At 32.2% G+C, this 19,705-nt stretch overlaps 1 protein-coding gene across 3 annotated transcripts in view; it reads right to left on the bottom strand.

Moving 5' to 3' along the window:
- The window catches only part of LOC132757839 (beta-adrenergic receptor kinase 2-like), a 103,253-nt gene that overhangs the window by 20,784 nt on the left and 62,764 nt on the right, over positions 1-19,705 (bottom strand). For 2 of the 3 annotated variants that reach the window (XM_060749283.1, XM_060749282.1), the window contains exons 8-13: positions 19,046-19,137; positions 17,490-17,589; positions 6,761-6,973; positions 3,530-3,624; positions 2,577-2,684; positions 273-337 (exon numbers count right to left, since the gene is read on the bottom strand). In XM_060749283.1, the coding sequence (XP_060605266.1) occupies positions 273-337; positions 2,577-2,684; positions 3,530-3,624; positions 6,761-6,973; positions 17,490-17,589; positions 19,046-19,137 (673 nt within the window). Of the gene's footprint in view, positions 1-270; positions 338-2,576; positions 2,685-3,529; positions 3,625-6,760; positions 6,974-17,489; positions 17,590-19,045; positions 19,138-19,705 lie in introns of all 3 variants that reach the window. The other variant, XM_060749284.1, reaches the window with a different exon arrangement.

Below are 19,705 nucleotides of genomic sequence, written 5' to 3'. Positions count from 1 at the left end.
ATGCCTGGTGGAAGACCTCAGATTACCTGAGAAGCCTGTAAGATGCCCAAAGGATACCTCACTGAGCATTATTTCAGGCACAACCAGGCACCCAGAGTAGAACAACCATCCTGGATAGCTTCCTTACATGAAAGAATCTAGTTACAAACAAGATTCGGACCCACAGTTGTAAGGGTCAAGTGAATCCCAGTCAGCGACCATTACCACTCATTTCACTGAAATTCTCAATGACTTAAACATAGACAACCTGATTAACTTTCTTCAACTTACCATTGTCATGGTCATTCTGTCAATTTCGTGTTTATCTTTGGTTTTATGTTGTCGAAATGGACTATGTCTGAAAATAATAAAAGACAATTACAGAATGTAGATCTTGCTATAAAATAGTGTTTATTTGTTTGTTTTGGGTTTTAAGTCACATCGACACAGTATAGGTCATATCGCGACGTTCCAGCTTTACTGGTGGAGGAAGACCTCAGGTGCCCCTCCGTGCATTATTTCAGGCATGAACGGCACCTGAGTAGAACCACCGACGTTCCGTAAGCTAGCTGGATAGCTTCCTCACATGAAACAATCCAAAGTCCCTGTAGGGATTCGAACCCACAGCGGTGAGGGGCAAGTGGTTTGAAGTCAATGACCTTAACCAATCGGCCACGGACGCCCGATAAAATAGTGTAAAATCAATCCATGTATTTTGGCGGCATGGCCAGTAGGTTAACCCATCAAACTAGTAACCCAAGGATTGCTGGCTGGGTGCGTTTAAACCCAGTTAGGGGCAAGCCATTGTTTCCGTCAGCAAGGAACATTACACTCATTGCTTAGTACTGGTTGGTTTCAGAAACAGATTTGAGAGTATTTCAAACTAAATTAAATTAGTATTACAAGGAACATCGCAATGCGATGCAACCAGGTTTTCAGCAAAATATTTCACAGAAGCTTTGTCATGAAGGGGCATTTGTTTTTAATTGAACTTTTAGGAGGAATTATGGCTTTTTTAATATTCCTCAAACAAAAATGATTGAGAAATTTTATGTTGTCTATTCGCCTTTTTTTCCCAAATGTTTTAGAAAGGTAAACAGTACTTTATTTTTGCTTAATTTTTGCATTTTTGCGTCTCTTGTCATTTTCTTTTGTCAACAATATTGGCGTGTGGTGTTTTGTGCGATATCAAGAAAAGTATGTTCACAATTTTAAAAAAATACTTGAATGATGTCTTGGTAGAAACATGGGAATTTAGTGAGCGCCAGGGCACTTGATGACAAAGCTTCTGTGAAAGTTTGGTCAAAATCCATTGAGAAATGTAGGAGAAGTTGCGCACTGTACAAATTGTTCACTATATATTCTGTATAAGGAAAAAATATACAAAGGGCCATAATTCGGTCAAATATTATCCAATCACAAAACCCCGACAATATGTGCCAGGCACTTGATAACAAAGCTTCTAAGAAAGTTTGGTCAAAATCCGTTGATAAATGTAGGAGGAGTTGAGCACAGAAGAAATTGTTCTCTATATATTCTGTATAAGAAAAAAATATACAAAGGGCCATAATGCGGTCAAATATTATCCAATCACAAAACCCCGACAATATGTGCCAGGCACTTGATAACAAAGCTTCTAAGAAAGTTTGGTCAAAATCCATTGAGAAATGTAGGAGGAGTTGTGCACAGAAGAAATTGTTCTCTATATATTCTATATAAGGAAAAAAAACAAAGGGCCATAATTAGGTCAAATATATACCAATTGCAAAACCCTGGCAATATGTGACAGGGCACTTGATGACAAAGCTTCTGAGAAAGTTAGGTCAAAATCCGTTGAGAAATGTAGGAGGAGTTGCGCACAGAAGAAATTGTTCACTATATATTTTATATAAGGAAAAAAAAACAAAGGGCCATAATTAGGTCAAATATTATCTAATCACAAAACCCCGACAATATGCGCCAGGGCACTTGATAACAAAGCTTCTAAGAAAGTTTGGTCAAAATCCGTTGAGAAATGTAGGAGGAGTTGTGCACAGAAGAAATTGTTCACTATATATTCTATATAAGGAAAAAAAACAAAGGGCCATAATTAGGTCAAATATATACCAATTGCAAAACCCTGGCAATATGTGTCAGGGCACTTGATGACAAAGCTTCTGAGAAAGTTTGGTCAAAATCCGTTGAGAAATGTAGGAGGAGTTGCGCACAGAAGAAATTGTTCACTATATATTTTATATAAGGAAAAAAAACAAAGGGCCATAATTAGGTCAAATATTATCTAATCGCAAAACCCCGACAATATGCGCCAGGGCACTTGATGACAAAGCTTCTGTGAAAGTTTGGTCAAAAACTGTTGAGAAATGTAGGAGGAGTTGCGCACAGAAGAAATTGTTTACGCCCGCCCGGCTGTCCGCCCGCCCGCCGACATACCTCAATCTAATAACCAGTTTTTTCCTTCGGAAAACCTGGTTAATAAACTAATCCATGTATATTGCAATGTGAAATACTTGAAATAACTTGTGTCAACTGTTTTATGTCTGAAGGCCACTTTAAAAATTGTTTTTTTTTTAAAGATTTAGACTGCATCTGTTACTTACCCTTTTAACAATTTATAAAGCATGCAACCAAAGGAGAACCAATCAGCACTGGAATCATATGCAGTTCCCTTCTGTAACACTTCAGGTGCCATATAACCGTGTGTGCCCCTGAAATGAAATAATATATGGTGTCACATCAAACATATAGGCCATATAACAGTGTGCGCCCCTGAAATGAAATAATATATGGTGTTACATCATAAGTATTTGCCATATAACCATGTGTGTCCCTGAAATGAAATAATATATGTTATTATATTGTACATATTAGCCATATAACCATGTGTGTCCCTGAAATGAAATTATATATGGTGTTACATCATATATATTAACCATATATGTGTGTGCACCTGAAATGAAATAATATATGGTGTTACTGTTACATCATATATATATATATATATATATTAGCCATATAACCATATGTGTCCCTGAAATGAAAAATATGGTGCTTCATCATACACATTAGTCATATAACCATGTGTACCTCTGAAATGACATCATTTATATTGTGTACAACTGCACATCCAACATCTTAGCCATATAACCCTGTATGGCCCTCAGATGAAATAATATTGAAGCCATGGTACCTATATATCAAATTTTGAATGAAGAAACACTTTGGAACACTATTTCAGGTAAATGAAAATCACCAGAGTAGTACCACAGATTTTCCATAAACTAGCTGAAAAGTGGACAACATTCTAACAAAATTTTTTTTTAACATTCTTGAAGGGCTTTTAACCTGCAGAATTGACACACAAGATTCAGCTACTTTTAAGAATGGCACAACTTTCACATAAAATCCCTTATATACTTTTTAAATTCCCCTTTTGACAAGAAAAATTGCGACCAACGAAGTGTCAAACCATCAGACTACCAACCTACACAACTTGTTCCAAACATTGTGTAGCAGGGGTATTAATAAGGGGGAAATAAAGAAGTTTACTTACACACTGGCATGAGGTTTCTTTTTGGAAAAATCACAGGCAAGTCCTAAATCTGATATTCGTACATGACCATTTTCATCGAGTAATATATTTGCTGGCTGAAAATAGAAATTACAAATGAGCCGTGTCATGACAAAACCAACATAATGGCTTTGCGACCAGCATGGATCCAGACCAGCCTGCGCATCCGCGCAGTCTGATCAGGATCCATGCTGTTCGCTTACAGACCCTATAACAAGTAAACAAACTGATAGCGAACAGCATGGATCCTGATCAGACTGCGCGGATGCGCAGGCTGGTCTGGATCCATGCTGGTCGCAAAACCACTATGTTGGTTTTGTCATGACACGGCTCAAATGTATCATTATCATTGGCACAAACAGGTGTAATAGGTATTACATTTTTTTATTATATATCAGATATATATATAACAAGAAATACTGCAAAATCATTATTTTTCGTGAGGAACTCATTTTCATTGCTTTTGTAAATATGTCAATCTACAAATTTAAGATTCAACAAAATTGCATTTTGTGGGCTGTAAGATTATTTTTGCATTACATAATTTGCATTTTGCTTTTTTTTTGCAATTTTATTTTTTTGCAAATAACATAGACAACATATGAATATAAAAACCTATGAAAATGTCTTTTTTGACAAAACCATGTGATTTCATGCCCATGAAATTAAGAGAATCCACAATATATATTTTTTGCGTTTACAACTTATTGAAATATGCCTCAAACTAGTCCAAAATGACAAAAAAAAATCTGTGATAATTCCATTGTGTACTTAGCAAATAATTGGCACATTATGATCTACTTATCTTAGAATGAGGACAATATTTTACAATCAAATTCTTGACACAAAGGCTTCAGGTCATACTGATAAACTGTATTTTGAAACCTTACTTATACCTAATAAGTAGTTCAGAAAATTCAATTATTACTATGTCACTTGGAACAGTAATTTACTTGACTCGGAAGACTGACAATTTCACAATAAACAAGCTAAAAGACAATTCATTAATATGATGCTCTAGTACAGACATATCAACAGGAATGTGTATGTACAGTAATAGACATAAAATTTTACTTAAAGGAACTCCACTGAGGTCCAAAAGCCTAAATACATAAAATTTAAATTTCTCACATAGATCAACTCAGGGGCACTTAAAACAGAAATATGTACAAAAGTTAAATAAATAATATACTCAGAAATACATTGAAAATAGTATGTTTTTGCTATTCTTTGTCCGATTTGCAATGCTTTTCAATTTTGGGTAATTTTTCATAATCAGAAAAGCTATTCTGGAAAATTGGATTGAGCTAATGAGTTTGCACATAACTTGTTGGTGTAGAACTTCATGAAATTGAGTAATAATGTCAAAAAATTATTTTCAGTTCCGTCATGTCAAAAATCTTTAATTAAAGTTAATTGCTCCAGTTTTCATGAACACAGAACAAAAACAGTTTCACAGGCTAATGCACTTACATTTAAAGCTGCATGCCTCCAGATGAGCCAAAATATTAAGAAAATCAAACTTTTGGAAAACACACTAAGATTGTAAGAAAAGTATTTAGATTCAAGATTCAAGTAATAATTTATATCTTTTGTGCTATTAATGATTGATTTTGCAGTATTTATCACCATATTCCTACTACATTACTATCGCAGTAAGGGCTATTTTTGCATATTTCAACCCATTTTTTTTTTAATTTATGTGGATTGTAAGTGCTGTTTGCAATATATAAATTACTTTCTTTGTTCACTTTGCAATATTTTACTATTAAACATATTTTCAAAATTATCATGAAAATTAGGATAAATCTGGAGGCGTGCTGCTTGAAATTATTGTATGATCTTAGCAAATGATCACAGAATTAGTTTGAAGCCAAAAAAAAAAGGCGTTGGAGATGGGAGAAGATCAACAATTTTGTTATTCTATTTAGAAATCAGTCGTAAATTTTGAATTTGTTTGCTTATTTTACTAGAAAAATCTATTTCTGGTGGCAAAACACTTCTAGTTATCCTGGAATTTAGGACTAATTATAATTTAAACGTAACTGTAAGTCTGTTACATACAGTTTGTTGTCCATTTACAGGAACAACTTATATAAATATAATGACATTTACGGCTAAAGTGAATGGATCAGTATTGTATGTTTTTGTCACTTGTTGGAATATTTATCTTTGTTATTGATCACGGGTACTGTATGTTTTAACAAAGATGCAATTAATATATAGTGTATTTATAGATCAAACATTAGATAGACATTATAACAACATACTGCTGCTTTTCAAACAACATACTGCTGCTTTTCAGAGAGAAATGGTTTGATAAAATTAATTTCTCTTAGAATCGCAGTCTCTTCCATTGTCATATCAGTAGAATTATATATTACTTAAAACTTTGCCAGTATATATGTAATTGTTTTATTTTGGAGCTTTTCAAAAATAGAGTGTAAATACACAAGTTTATGCACCTTTTTTCATTAACTGTCTCCACATGAAACATACGGATGCAATATAAGTCAGGTCCGATTTTATAAGCACAAGAGCTTCTAGAACTTTTCTTCCGTTAAAGAATACATCTGATTTTAATACATGTGTAATTCTGTATTTTCTTTTTCTTTTCATATTATGGCACTGGTTTGGCTTTACAAGTGCAAGTATAACGTTATTTGTTAGTCATGATTTAATAATGAAATTATCCGAGCCTTCATTGCTGTCAGCTTTTTTTTACATGGTGCCCTGAGTCTGGCATATCAAAAACATGCATGCCACAACGGCACATGCTTTTGTGATTTTATTTGTTAATGCATGTTTTCCTTTCCATTAATGAACACCAAATGTTATTGAATGTCATACCATCTGAAGATAATTTTTCGTTTGAGATGTTTGTTTTCTAGTTACAATCTGGTTTGAAGCGAATTTTAATAATACTGTACCTACTTTTGGTTCATTTCAGAGACCTTCAAATCAGTTTCCTGATTACAATCTAAATCGGATTGTTGCTTAATCTTCTTAGTGTCTCCTCATCATTCATAAACAGATTTTAGTGATGCAAAATTATATGCAACATCATTTTATAACATGGGAGAGCATCATTATATCATGCCCCTGATTATCCACCCACCTGTTCTTCTTATAACAACAGTTAACGCCTTTGGCACCGTTAATTAAAAAAAGTCTTTTTGCTCACATAACGATCTTATTTTGTTACATGCTCACCTTTAAGTCCCTATAGACGACAAATCGACTGTGCATATGCTCTAGGCCTAGGATAACTTCCGCTGCGTAAAAGCGGACCTCCTTTTCAAGGAAGACACCATGTTGTGATAGGTGATAATGTAAGTCGCCACCATTCATTAAATCTAATATAAAGCACAGTTTTTCTGGAGTCTGAAAGGCATACGTCATACACACTATAAACGGGCTCCCTTCCTGAAATGGAAAGAAAAACGTCTGTTATACAACATACCGGTTTTATACCGAAGTGTCAACACAGCCATTTATAAAGGCTTTGACATCTTTAGAACAATAATGTTTATTTGGTTAATATTATGATTGAAAATTGAATTTTTAAATGGTTCATTCCTGTGAAGTTTGATCAAAATCTGCCAACTCATTTAAAGGAGCCTGGTGTTGAATTATCAAATTGTGGACAAAGATGGACTTTAAAACAAACATAAACGCTCATCTCTGAGCTGAATTAGTGCTCAAATGCGCTTTGCCGTAAATACAAAATAAATGTACAGTACTGTTTAATCTTATATTTCTATCCTTAAATTATACAAATTTTGCTCCAAACCTTTTGATCACCCACTTGCTTATTATTAAAAAAGTGTGTTGATCTTAAGACATATACCCTGGAACAAAAAATAAAGCCAAAACAGGGCCTGTCCATAAATACGTGATATTGTGAGAAAAGTATTAAACAGCTTAAACCTCGTGCCAGAATATGACTGACAAAAACAGACCAAAATTGCTTCATTCTGAATTAACCAGACAGAACGGTTACTGATACTTCTGAACTGGTAGAGAAAACCACATTCAGCATAAAACCTTATCTGACATATAGGTAATTACTAAATCAGTTGCTACAGTAACCAATCAATACCAATACAAAAACTGTCTGTTTATTTAAAGGCATTATAACAAATGCCATGCTTCTGCTTTGGCAACTTATTCTTTCATCTTCCTCACAAAACATCGAAGAGTCCTTAAATAGTGTATTTAAGTACTGTATATGAGAATATGCACGAAAATAAGATCTATACTGTATGAAAGTAAGATCTATATGAAAATAAGATCCAACTGAAAATATGACCTATACAAAAATAAGATCTGTAAGAAAATAAGATCTGTAGGAAATATAAAACATGTATGAAATAATATCTGTCGAGAAATAAGATCTTATTGAGAATAGTTATGATCTATACGAAAATAAGATCTGTATGAAAATAATCTCTTTATGAAAACAATCTGTGACTGAACACTCTTGGAATTAAATATTTTTGCTTAGAATAAATAAAAATAAACTCATAAATTATAGATTAAAAGAAACCGAAATACAATATATTCATTTTGTACAATCATTCCCAACACTAATACTATTTATTCCTATCAACATGTACCGTGTTATTTTTGTTAACCAGATTTTATTTGTTACACAAACTTATTTTCGTACTGTATTCCTGTGATTTTTGGAACAAGCAAGAATTTTTTTAAATGAAATTTCAATTCTGCAACCCTGTACATGTGTAAAACATTTATAATAATAACAAAGATAACAGACTGACTACAACTACTGTTTTTGCAGTATTTATGATCACCATATTTCTACTTTGTGACTAAACTCAGTATGGGCTAATTTTGCAAATGTTTACCTCTTTTTGGTATTTTTTGCGGATAATTGTAAATGTTGTTTGCAATGTGTAAATTACATTGCACTTTCTTTGCTCACTTAAAAATATTTTACTTTTAAATATATTTTCAAATTTTTTATGAAATTTAGCATGAATCTGGAGGCATAGTCCTCTGCTATATTACACTAAAAAGGATTGATCTGCTTGGGGTAAAAACTGACAGTACACATTTTACTGCAGTGCATGTGTACTAATGTTACATAATCGTGAAGATTCCCTTGAACACATAACCGCTATTTAACTTCTTTTAATGCTTTCTCGACTAATGTGCCCCTTAAGTAATTTGTACCATTATAAAATACTCTTCATCTTAAAAGCCACATTAAGTATACTCCACATGAGAGTTAATAATGGTAGATTTTGAAAATTTTAGGCATGCAGCATCGATGATGGGCGTCTGACACGACTAGATACGTCAGCAATATAGGTCAACCTTGATAACATCAGTTCATCATTAACTAAGTTTTCCACAATATTTCTTATTTGATTGCGGGTTTTACGTAGAACCTATATACTCAGTAGAGGACTCATAATTTTTGTTTTGCCGACTTTCCAGCTTTTTATTGGTGGAGGAAGACCTCAAGTCCCCTTCCGTTCACTATGTCAGACACAAACCAGTAAACAAGTAGGCCTGAACCACTGACATTCCGTAAATTAGCTCGATAACTTCCTCACATGAGCGGATTCAAACCCACAGCAATGAGGGTTAAGTGGTTTGAAGTCAATTACCGTAACCACATGGCCATGGACACTTCTTTTCCATAATGTCATAAATCACTAAAAGCACAATGATTTTCTTTACAATGATGACTAAAAGTAAAATATTTTAGTTTTGCTTTAAAATACAGTGTACCCTCTGCATAGCAACCCTCTGTACAGCAATAACCTCTCTAGAACAGCAGTATCATTTTTTTTTATGATTTTTTACAAAACTAACACTTCACAATAGATTTAACCCCTCTTGACCAACACCTCTTAACAACAACCAAACTCCATTGTGTCTCAAAGGATGTCACTCAGACGAGGTTAAACTGTATTATGCAAACTAAAAATAATATTTGTTCAGTTTACAAAATCTCCCAGTATTGCTACATATGGTACAATAATAGACGAAAAGCAATTCCTATAATGAAAGAAAATTCCTTTGAATTGTCTGTCTCTTCCAGATAAGAACAGAATCAGCTAAAGTTTGTTCATTTATTCATCCCTTAAGACATATCATGTAGTTTTCTTAAGTTGATTTACAATATAGTAACTATACCATCTCTTGGAGAAACAATCTAGCATTTTTTTGTTATAGCCCTAAGCTTTCATGTCATAGTTTCCCCTGATTTCTGGTATAAGTTCCCCCCACCCCAATTTCTGGTGTATCTAAATTAATGCCATAGCACCATGCGATATTTGTCGATATTTACAACAAGATATTGAAGATGAAGCCAAGGTATTTTTATAACACTGCATATTTGTTACGTCACTTTTCAATGGACGAGCATGTCATGTTAATATAACTTATATACACAATTGCTGTCAATTAAATTAAGTAATTTTCTTTTATTTTCTTGAAATAAAATAATTAAGCTGTATAAATTCATCATAAAAATGTTTGAAGAGTTATATGGCCACATGTATTAATGGTCATTTGCAATATAACCAAGTCTGTAAATTGTAAACAACCATTCAAACTGGGTAATATAACCTGACAATCCCTTATATTTGGTGGTTTTGCTCAAACATAGGGCTTGCACCTATGTTTCCTCAGTATTGAGAAACAGAAACTTTAAGCTACATGTAGCTAGAACCTCTCAGGTATAGACTGTATCTTTAAAGGATTTTTACATGTTTAATTGTACAGCAAAGTTTAATTGACATAGACAGCGTTATGTGGATTATATGACAAACTAACACTTCTAATTTTCTCTTTCTTAATTCCATTCTCAGACAGGAGAAGAAATTTTTTATTTTTTTTTCGTTTTTTTTTTCAAAATGCTTCACAAATGCAGCAGTAATATCATTTGACAACACCTAATTAGTAAATCTGTTGCCAACTTGATAAATCAATACGAAATACCAATGCTGTGATAGAGAAAAATTAACTTCTTGTGAATATAGTACATTACATAATCCACGTATTTTGTAAAATACGAGCAAAGTCTGTGGCAGTGCTGCATTAATATCGGAAAGTAACATACAGATTTTTGCACAGATTACCGGTCTGTTTCAATAGAATTTATACAACAGGAGAGTTCCCTGGCTTTGATCAAATTATTTAGAGGTAGAAGATGGTTTGACTGACAATTTTCAGGAACACGACTAAAAGACATGCTTTTGCAACAGGAACATGATTAAATGACATGCTTTTGCAACAGGAACACGACTAAATGACATGCTTTTGCAACATTAGTCTTAAATGAGATGTTTAACAACATGACACTTTATGGCAACACCAATTTTTTCGGCAACAGTGCCTGTTTTTGGCAATTTGACACTTTTTGGCAATTTGACACTGTTGCAACATGACAAAAATATGGAATAATATCTAGCAATGTGACACTTTTTGCATGATGTGTGTTTGGAAGGCTGAACCCTTGTGGCAACATAAATCTTTTTGGCAACATGACACTGTATGACAACATGACAATTTGTGACAACATGAAACTGATGGTTTGTAACATGAATCTGCTTGGCAACAGGACACTGTATGCATAATAACACTGAATTGCAGCAGGACACTGTGTGACATCATGGATCTGCCTGGCAACATGACAATTTGTGATAACATGACACTGTGTGGCAATTTGACACAGCAACATTAAACTATTCGGCAATATCAAACTTCCTAAACCCTTTTTTACATCTGATATATTGAGCTGTTTTTTGTTTGTTTTTTTTTTAAATTTTATTCAACAGATCTTTATTCCATTTTCTACCCACTATTGACCCTTTTAAACTGATTCAGCATTATTTCACCCAATATCAACCAATTGAACATAGTTTTAATATTCTATTTGACAATAATTATTTTCAAGTATAAGTTTAGTTGGGTTTTTTTTTTCCATCCAATAATTAACCTTTTGAACTGAGATTCCTATTAGTTGACTTTTATCCTCTATTAAATAGGCTTTATTCTTGTACTTCTCAGCCAGTATTAACCCTTTGAGCTTTATTCAAGTTGTAAAGTAATGCCAGTTTTAATCATTTTTACAGAGCTTTATTCTGGTTGTATGTTATAGCCATTATTAACCTTTTAAACTGAGCTTTAAATGCTATTTTAAACAATTAAAGTTTGTTCTCAATCTTATTCTAACCATTAAAACATTCAGCATGCTAATAATATGATTTCTTTTATTAGAATACAAACAATATTTCAAACAATTTATAACATAAGCCAGATACTAAGGTCAATTAATAAAATTTTGTTGGTTTCCCCAACAAAATCTTGGTTTAAACATATCTATTTAAGCTCAATTGCGAAACAAGTTCTATATTCCGCTTCCTGGAACCAACCAGTACTGGTGTCATATGAAGACACATAGTCATGACAAAATCTTATTCTTTGTTGAATAAATGCTCATACTGAACCTCTTTAAATCACTATCAACATTTTATTTTCTAAAAATAGACCATTCCACTTTAACCTGCTAGGACCAAAGTGATTAGCCTTTGTCACTAGTGCAAAGTCAAGCCAACCTGCACAAGTCTGAAAGGGTTCCATACTGTTTGAATCTCCTATTACTTTCAATGGAGTATTCCAAATTTAAAGCAGGGAAAATTCATTACAAAAATTCGGCAAAACATGCCAGAAAAATACATAGAGAAGAAAGCTGAGTTATATTATCAGTTATTACCCTCAAGCTAGTAATCTTGTTCAGTAAACTTACAAAATGAATTTGATGATATGTCTATAGCCCATCAATTCTATCTAAGTTGCTTTAACTTCTGCCAGTCTCATAGAAGAATGTCAGTAGCATAAACATTCAAATAAGATCTTTATTAATGCTGTCTTTCTTTTCTTGAAAATAACAGGCAAAGCATATGATTGCTTCAATTTCCTCATTTTCCTAGAATACACTGTCCTAAGATATAATTGCTGCATTACTCAGAATTCATTGTCCTTGAAAATAATTGCCCAATTCCCCAGTGTTAGGTATAAGACATAATTTCTGCATTTCCCCATAAATGGTGTACAAGGACACAATTTGCCCTTTTACCCAGAATACACTGTCCTTAGAAATAATTGCTGCATTCCCAAGTGTCCTAGTACATAATTAATGAAATTCCCAGCAAAAGGAGTTCTAGGACATAATTGGTGCAAAATATCCGTAAAAACAGTGTCATAAGATGTAGTTGCTGTTTTTCTCTTTAATACAGTATCACAAGACATAATTGCTGTTTTTCTCTTTAATATAGTGCCATAAGACATAATTGTTGTTTTTCTCTTTAATACAGTGTCAATTAAGACATAATTGTTGTTTTTTATCTTTAATACAGTGTTATAAGACATAACTGCTGTGTTTTCTCTTTAATACTGTGTCATAAGACATAATTGCTGTTTTTCTCTTTAATACAGCGTCATAAGACATAATTGTTGTTTTCTTTTAATAAAGTGTCATAAGCCATATTTGTTGTTTTTCTCTATAATACAGTGTCATAAGATATAATTGCTGCTTTTTCTCTCTTTAATTCAGTGTTATAAGATGTAACTGTTATTTTTTTCTATTTAATACTGTGTTGCTGTATTTACCATAAAACAGTGTCACAAGACATAATTGCTGTATTTTCCATAATACAGTACATAATTGCTGTATTTACCATAATACAGTACATAATTGCTGTATTTTCCATAATACAGTACATAATTGCTGTATTTTCCATCAATACAGTAAAAACAGTAATTGCCAAAAAGATACATAATTGCTGTATTTACCATAATACAGTACATAATTGCTGTATTTTCCATAATACAGTACATAATTGCTGTATTTTTACCATAAATACAGTACATAATTGCTGTATTTTCCATAATACAGTACATAATTGCTGTATTTACCATAATACAGTACATAATTGCCTGTATTTACCATAATACAGTACATAATTGCTGTATTTACCATAATACAGTACATAATTGCTGTATTTTCCATAATACAGTACATAATTGCTGTATTTTTCCATAATACAGTACATAATTGCTGTATTTTTACCATAATACAGTACATAATTGCTGTATTTTCCCGTAATACAGTGCATAATTGCTGTATTTACCATTTAATTGCTGTATTTACAGTACATAATTGCCCTGTATTTTTCCATAATACAGTACATAATTGCTGTATTTTCCAATAATACAGTACATAATTGCCTGTATTTAACCGTAATACAGTACATAATTGCTGTATTTACCATAATACAGTGCATAATTGCTGTATTTACAGTAATACAGTAATTGCTGGTATTTACCATAATACAGTACATAATTGCTGTATTTACCGTAATACAAAGTACATAATTGCTGTTATTTTCCATAATACAGTACATATTTTCCATAATACAGTACAATAATGCTGTATTTACCTTAATACAGTACATAATGCTGTATTTACCATAATACAGTACATAATTGCTGTATTTAACCATAATACAGTACATAATTGCTGTATATTTTCCATAATACAGATACATAATTGCTGTATTTACCGTAATACAGTACATAATTGCTGTATTTACCATAATACAGTACATAATTGCTGTAGTTTATACCATAATACAGTACATAATGCGATTGCTGTTACTATTTTCCATAATACAGTACATAATTGCTGTATTTACCATAATACAGTACAGTAGTATTACATAAACATTGCTGTATTTTCCATAATACAGTACATGAATTGCTGTATTTACCATAATACAGTACATAATTGCTGTATTTACCATAATACAGTACATAATTGCTGTATTTACCGTAATACAGTTTACATAATTGCTGTATTTTCCATAATACAGTACATAATTGCTGTATTTTCTATCCTTAATACAGTACATAATTGCTGTATTTACCAATAATACAGTACATAATTGCTGTATTTACCATAATACAGTACATAATTGCTGTATTTTCCATAATACAGTACATAATTGCTGTATTTACCGTAATACAGTACATAATTGCTGTATTTACCATAATACAGTACATAATTGCTGTATTTACCATAATACAGTACATAATTGCTGTATTTACCATAATACAGTACATAATTGCTGTATTTTCCATAATACAGTACATAATTGCTGTATTTACCGTAATACAGTACATAATTGCTGTATTTACCGTAATACAGTACATAATTGCTGTATTTTCCATAATACAGTACATAATTGCTGTATTTACCATAGAACAGTGTCACAAGACATAATTGCTGTATTTTCTGTAATACAGTGCATAATTGCTTTATAACATTGTGTCATCTGAATTTACAAAAGACAGTCATCCACTGCAATGGCTCACCCGAGCATTGAGCACACACAGCTGAAATGGGCACTATGACCTCACTAGTGAGCAAAGTATAACCTAATAATTTATATACACAAATCAACACAATGATAGCACATGGCACAATCATTAATTGAACCATTCATAGAACGTAAGAAAAATGAGAACACGGGACACAGAATAACATAATCGTATATTTATATTTGAACATATGTTGTACATGCTTATTTCCTTTTTTTTGTCTAACACAAGCTGTGATTTTGTATGCTACTATAAGTCAATAAAAGGGTGTCAGGTGTCATGATTTAACCACCTAAGTTGCAAACCATGTTTACATTATAAAATTACCCAAAAGATGACAAATGTGACAAAAGATTAAGGAACAATGCAAGAAATGAGCAGAAAGAATGGTACATTAGGCAAGAATAATGGAAAAAGCAGAGTTTCAGAATTGTAATAAAATATGAAGATAAATTAATATTAAATTTCAGTATCGCAACAAGAGATGTTGCAAGATGTTTTTGAAAACGGCTGCAGAATGACAAGCATGCACTGTTTGTACTTATATGTTCAGAGAGAAGACCATTTAAAGATTGATATTGCCACAAAGATCATGTTCAAACAATCACTAAAATTCGACCCTAAGAAGGTTATGCATACAATTTTTTCATCTTTTTGTCCTTTTCTGTTTTTCCCTTCTTTTTGTTGCTTTTGTTTCCTTTAGCTTTAAATACACTGGATATTGTTTCCTACACAATCACACCATGTATATAATTACAGTGGGTTTTTAATTTTAAATGGAAAATATAGATCTGTCTCACTAATTTCATCAGATCTAAAAATAGGAAATAAGCATTGGAAGCAGACGCAAATAACAAAAAAAAAAATAAAAAATTAACAACTTTTTCAAACCATGTCAAGTACTTCCCTTGGCATAGTTCCAACATATTTGCTGTAATGTCTAATTAATATAATATACATGTACGACCATTGTACTGAATTAATAAACTTGTGTCAATTCCTCTGTGAGTGCGATGTTATAATATCATGTAACTTCTCATGGGTGATTAAATTGCCTGACAAAAATAGTTATAATTTTCTGTACTTTTGGTTATACATTTCATTAATCATCCATCATGTATAATCAGAGAGTTGACAGGAAATTTATATTCGTAGCTAATTTCGAGAAAATATTTTGGAATATCAAATCTCATTTGACGATCATTATGAAATCAATTTTGCATTGATTAATTAAAACGCTATTAATTGTCATGATACAGTGATGTCATAACATCCATGTCGTTATAGCGAAATAATGGAACGGTAGTACTGTCATAATTGAACCAATTAAGCTTGTAACATTACATGAATGTATTAATATCTAAGTGCTGCCACAAACCCAGTACCTTTACAATCAATGTAAACGAGCCCCATGGATCCCTCAACTGGAAAACCAGTCTGTTACTAGGTATAGTAGCTATTCCTGTAACTGAGACGTTTTTTGTCAGGCATTTTTTTAAAGAGGGTGGAAGGGTGGGGGTCAGTGTTTTTTTTTGTGTGTGTATTTTAATATTTTGGAATCATGACCCATTAGGCCTGTAAAAATGGGAAACAGTATTTTACTCAAAATTGGCAAACAATTATCATAATATTTCAACCTTTAAATAGTTAATTGATTTTTTTCATCAATTTTTGCGAGATATACATAAAACTGTTCTCTACTCATATCCCCTTATGTTTCTTGTGTCAGGTATTTACTGACATTTCAGAGAAATTTTAAACAAAAAGTTCAACATTGTTTTGATATCGCAAAATCCACATATAGTTAATCTTGACAATTTGTCCAAATGTTAGATACAAAGTGTCAAACAAAAAAAAACATTCTATATTTGTATGCTCCATTAAAACTGATGAAAAATCCATAAATTTAATGCAGTTTTCTCCTCTATTTCAAAAATTAAAGCAAACTTTGCTACTTAAAATAACTCATGATGCCACATATGCCACGTCGCATACCACACAAAATTAGTTATCCAGGAATAAATTTTATGGATATAAATTTTCTCAGATACCTTAAATCAATACAGAACATTTGAATGCTGTACAGGGATCTAGTCATACCACTAAAAGACAAACAAGAGCTGTCATATAGGACAAAGTCCTTGACTGATTTCAGTGCTTGATAGTAAAACAAGAGTCTTGATAATGTAGAATTTTTTAACTTCAAAAAGGACCATAATTCAGTCAAATTCCAAGTTAGATTTATGGGCCTTGGACAGTGACTTCCTATTATGCCCTTCATTAAGTGTGTGAAGTTTCAACCCATCGCCTTATGAAATTTTGGAGATACCATCATGCAGGCAAAAACTTAACCAAAATGTGACGCAGACACCTGTGTGACTTTAATAGCTCTCGTTATTCTTCAAGTAGTCCAGCTTATTTATACAAAACCCATTGTGTACTGTAATTAATTTACAAAACCCTGTGTGAAATGTAATAAATTCACAAAACCCTGTGTGTACTAATGTAATAAAATACTCACCCCTGTACTGACTAGAGACAACATTATTCGTTCATTTAACGCTAGAGTTTCACCACCTTTCATCTTTATTCGTTTTTTGTCTAAACATTTCATAGCATACCTAAAAATAGAAAAGACCACAGAATATGAAAAGGGAGATAATAAAAATATTGCTTAACTTTGATTATTAGTTTATTTTTAACACTGCTGCATGATATTGCAGATACAAATTGCATATAATAAATTACAATCAAAGCAAGAATATTGCCGACACAGTGGCACTGGTATTCAGTCGCTATTTATATCAATAATTTCCCTCAAAATGAAGAATGGTTTTGTCCAGACTAAAAGATGGACAAGTCCATTTAACATATTTTGCATGGTAAGGGGTTAAATAAATGGCGAAGCTTAAAAATGTTGCCGATCTATGACACACACCACAACAATTAATTTGAAGACCTTGACCCTTGCATTATTGACTTTAAAGAAACTACTCATGTTCAAAAGCCTAAAAACATTACTTTTTTATTGTTACCAAAATCAACGAGACAGTTAAAATGGAAAAATATTCAAAGATACACAAGCAAGTAACAACTTTATTTAATGAGGCAACACGGTTGGGCAAGCCCAGTCTTCCCTGTGAGCCTCAACAAAGAAATAAATACAAAATTAAATTGAAAATTAATATTTTATTCAATTCTTAGCCAAATACAAGTAAAAAGCATTTGACATTTTTAGAACAGCGTTTGACATTTTTAGGTCATTTTGCACAATAAAAAAAAGTATTCAGGAAATAAAACAAACTTAGGGAATTGTCTGAAATTTTGCACACTATTTTGTGGTCCCGGCCTACATCAAATGTTCACTCAAATCGCAAGAAATTCCCAGTTTATCAAGTCAAAATTAAACTCAGGGTCGTCCCTTAAAAGGCCCAATAATTTAAAAAAAGCTATCAGTTTTATTTCTTAGAAACTTTTTATTTTTTGTATCTTATTATAGTTTCCAAAAAAGTTCTGGTTTGCCATATGCATGAATCTTTTTTTCTCTAATTTTGTTCTCTTGGCGATTGATATGATGATAAGTGAATTAGAATTTTGTATGGAGATCAAAATATTACTTTGTTAACATTTTGCTACATTTGCAAAACATAACTGGACCTTCAGCCTTACTTTCTTCAATTGTAAAACATCTAAAATGCTCTAATATTTTATTCAATTCTTAGCCAAATTTGAGATAAAAATGTTTGACATTTTTAGAACAGCATTTGACATTTTTAGGTCATTTCGCACAATAAAAAATGTATTCTGGAAAAAAAACGGAGAGAGGGAATTGTCTGAAATTTTGCACACAATTTTGTGGTCCAAGTCTACATCAAACTTATTTTCATAAAATTGTGAAAATCTCATTTTTTCATAAATATTTGCATAATTATTTTCCTATAATTATCATTACAATACAAACATACATTTGGCCAATTTTAGACAACCCAAAAATAGCTTTACAAACTTTTGTTACGGCATTGATGACGAAACTTGTTGATACAGGGTTTAGTACCTCTCTTTTGATCCCATACTTACATTTTACCAGTGTCTGCCTTCCTGCAGCCATACACCTCACCAAAACCTCCTCTACCAATAATTCTATGAACACTGAAGTCATTCATTGTCAACTGTAACATACAAATAGAACAATGGTAAAGTGATGGACTTTGACGTTGCACGTTTTCATTATCCCTCATGTACATAATCAAACCGAGTCTGCAATTTTCATGTAATTTTGCATTTTGCTGTTTTTAATGCTTCTGAAGGATCACTTTTTTACAGATATTTTTGCAATGCTACATACAAAGATACTTAATATCTAAGCCCTGGATAGTGACTTTTGTCAGTAAGATTTTTTCTTTAACTTTTATTTCAGATATCTATTTCAAGCTTCATTGAATGATAAGTTTATCAGTCCACAATCATTTATATAACATTTGTACAGGACCATTTAAGAACCATTCTTATCAAGCTTGGTTAAAATCTATGGAGATGCTGTTTTTTTTTAAAGATTGGATAATGATGACCTATATAGTAACCTTAGTGCAATTACTTGTTAACTCCTAGTAAATTTAAAATGTTTTAACCCATTATTGCACTAAGGTTACAAATTATACGCTATCAGACAATTGGACACCAACTCATGGATAAACAAAACCTTAGAGATCAAAAGAGCTAAACAGACAAAAATTTTTA

Source organism: Ruditapes philippinarum, unplaced genomic scaffold, assembly GCF_026571515.1.
Source record: "Ruditapes philippinarum isolate M1 unplaced genomic scaffold, ASM2657151v2 ctg64_1_1_1_1, whole genome shotgun sequence".
In the NCBI taxonomy this organism is placed as follows: domain Eukaryota; kingdom Metazoa; phylum Mollusca; class Bivalvia; order Venerida; family Veneridae; genus Ruditapes; species Ruditapes philippinarum.
The sequence above is the reverse complement of the archived record's forward strand: the minus strand, read 5'-3'. Positions and strand labels throughout refer to the sequence as shown.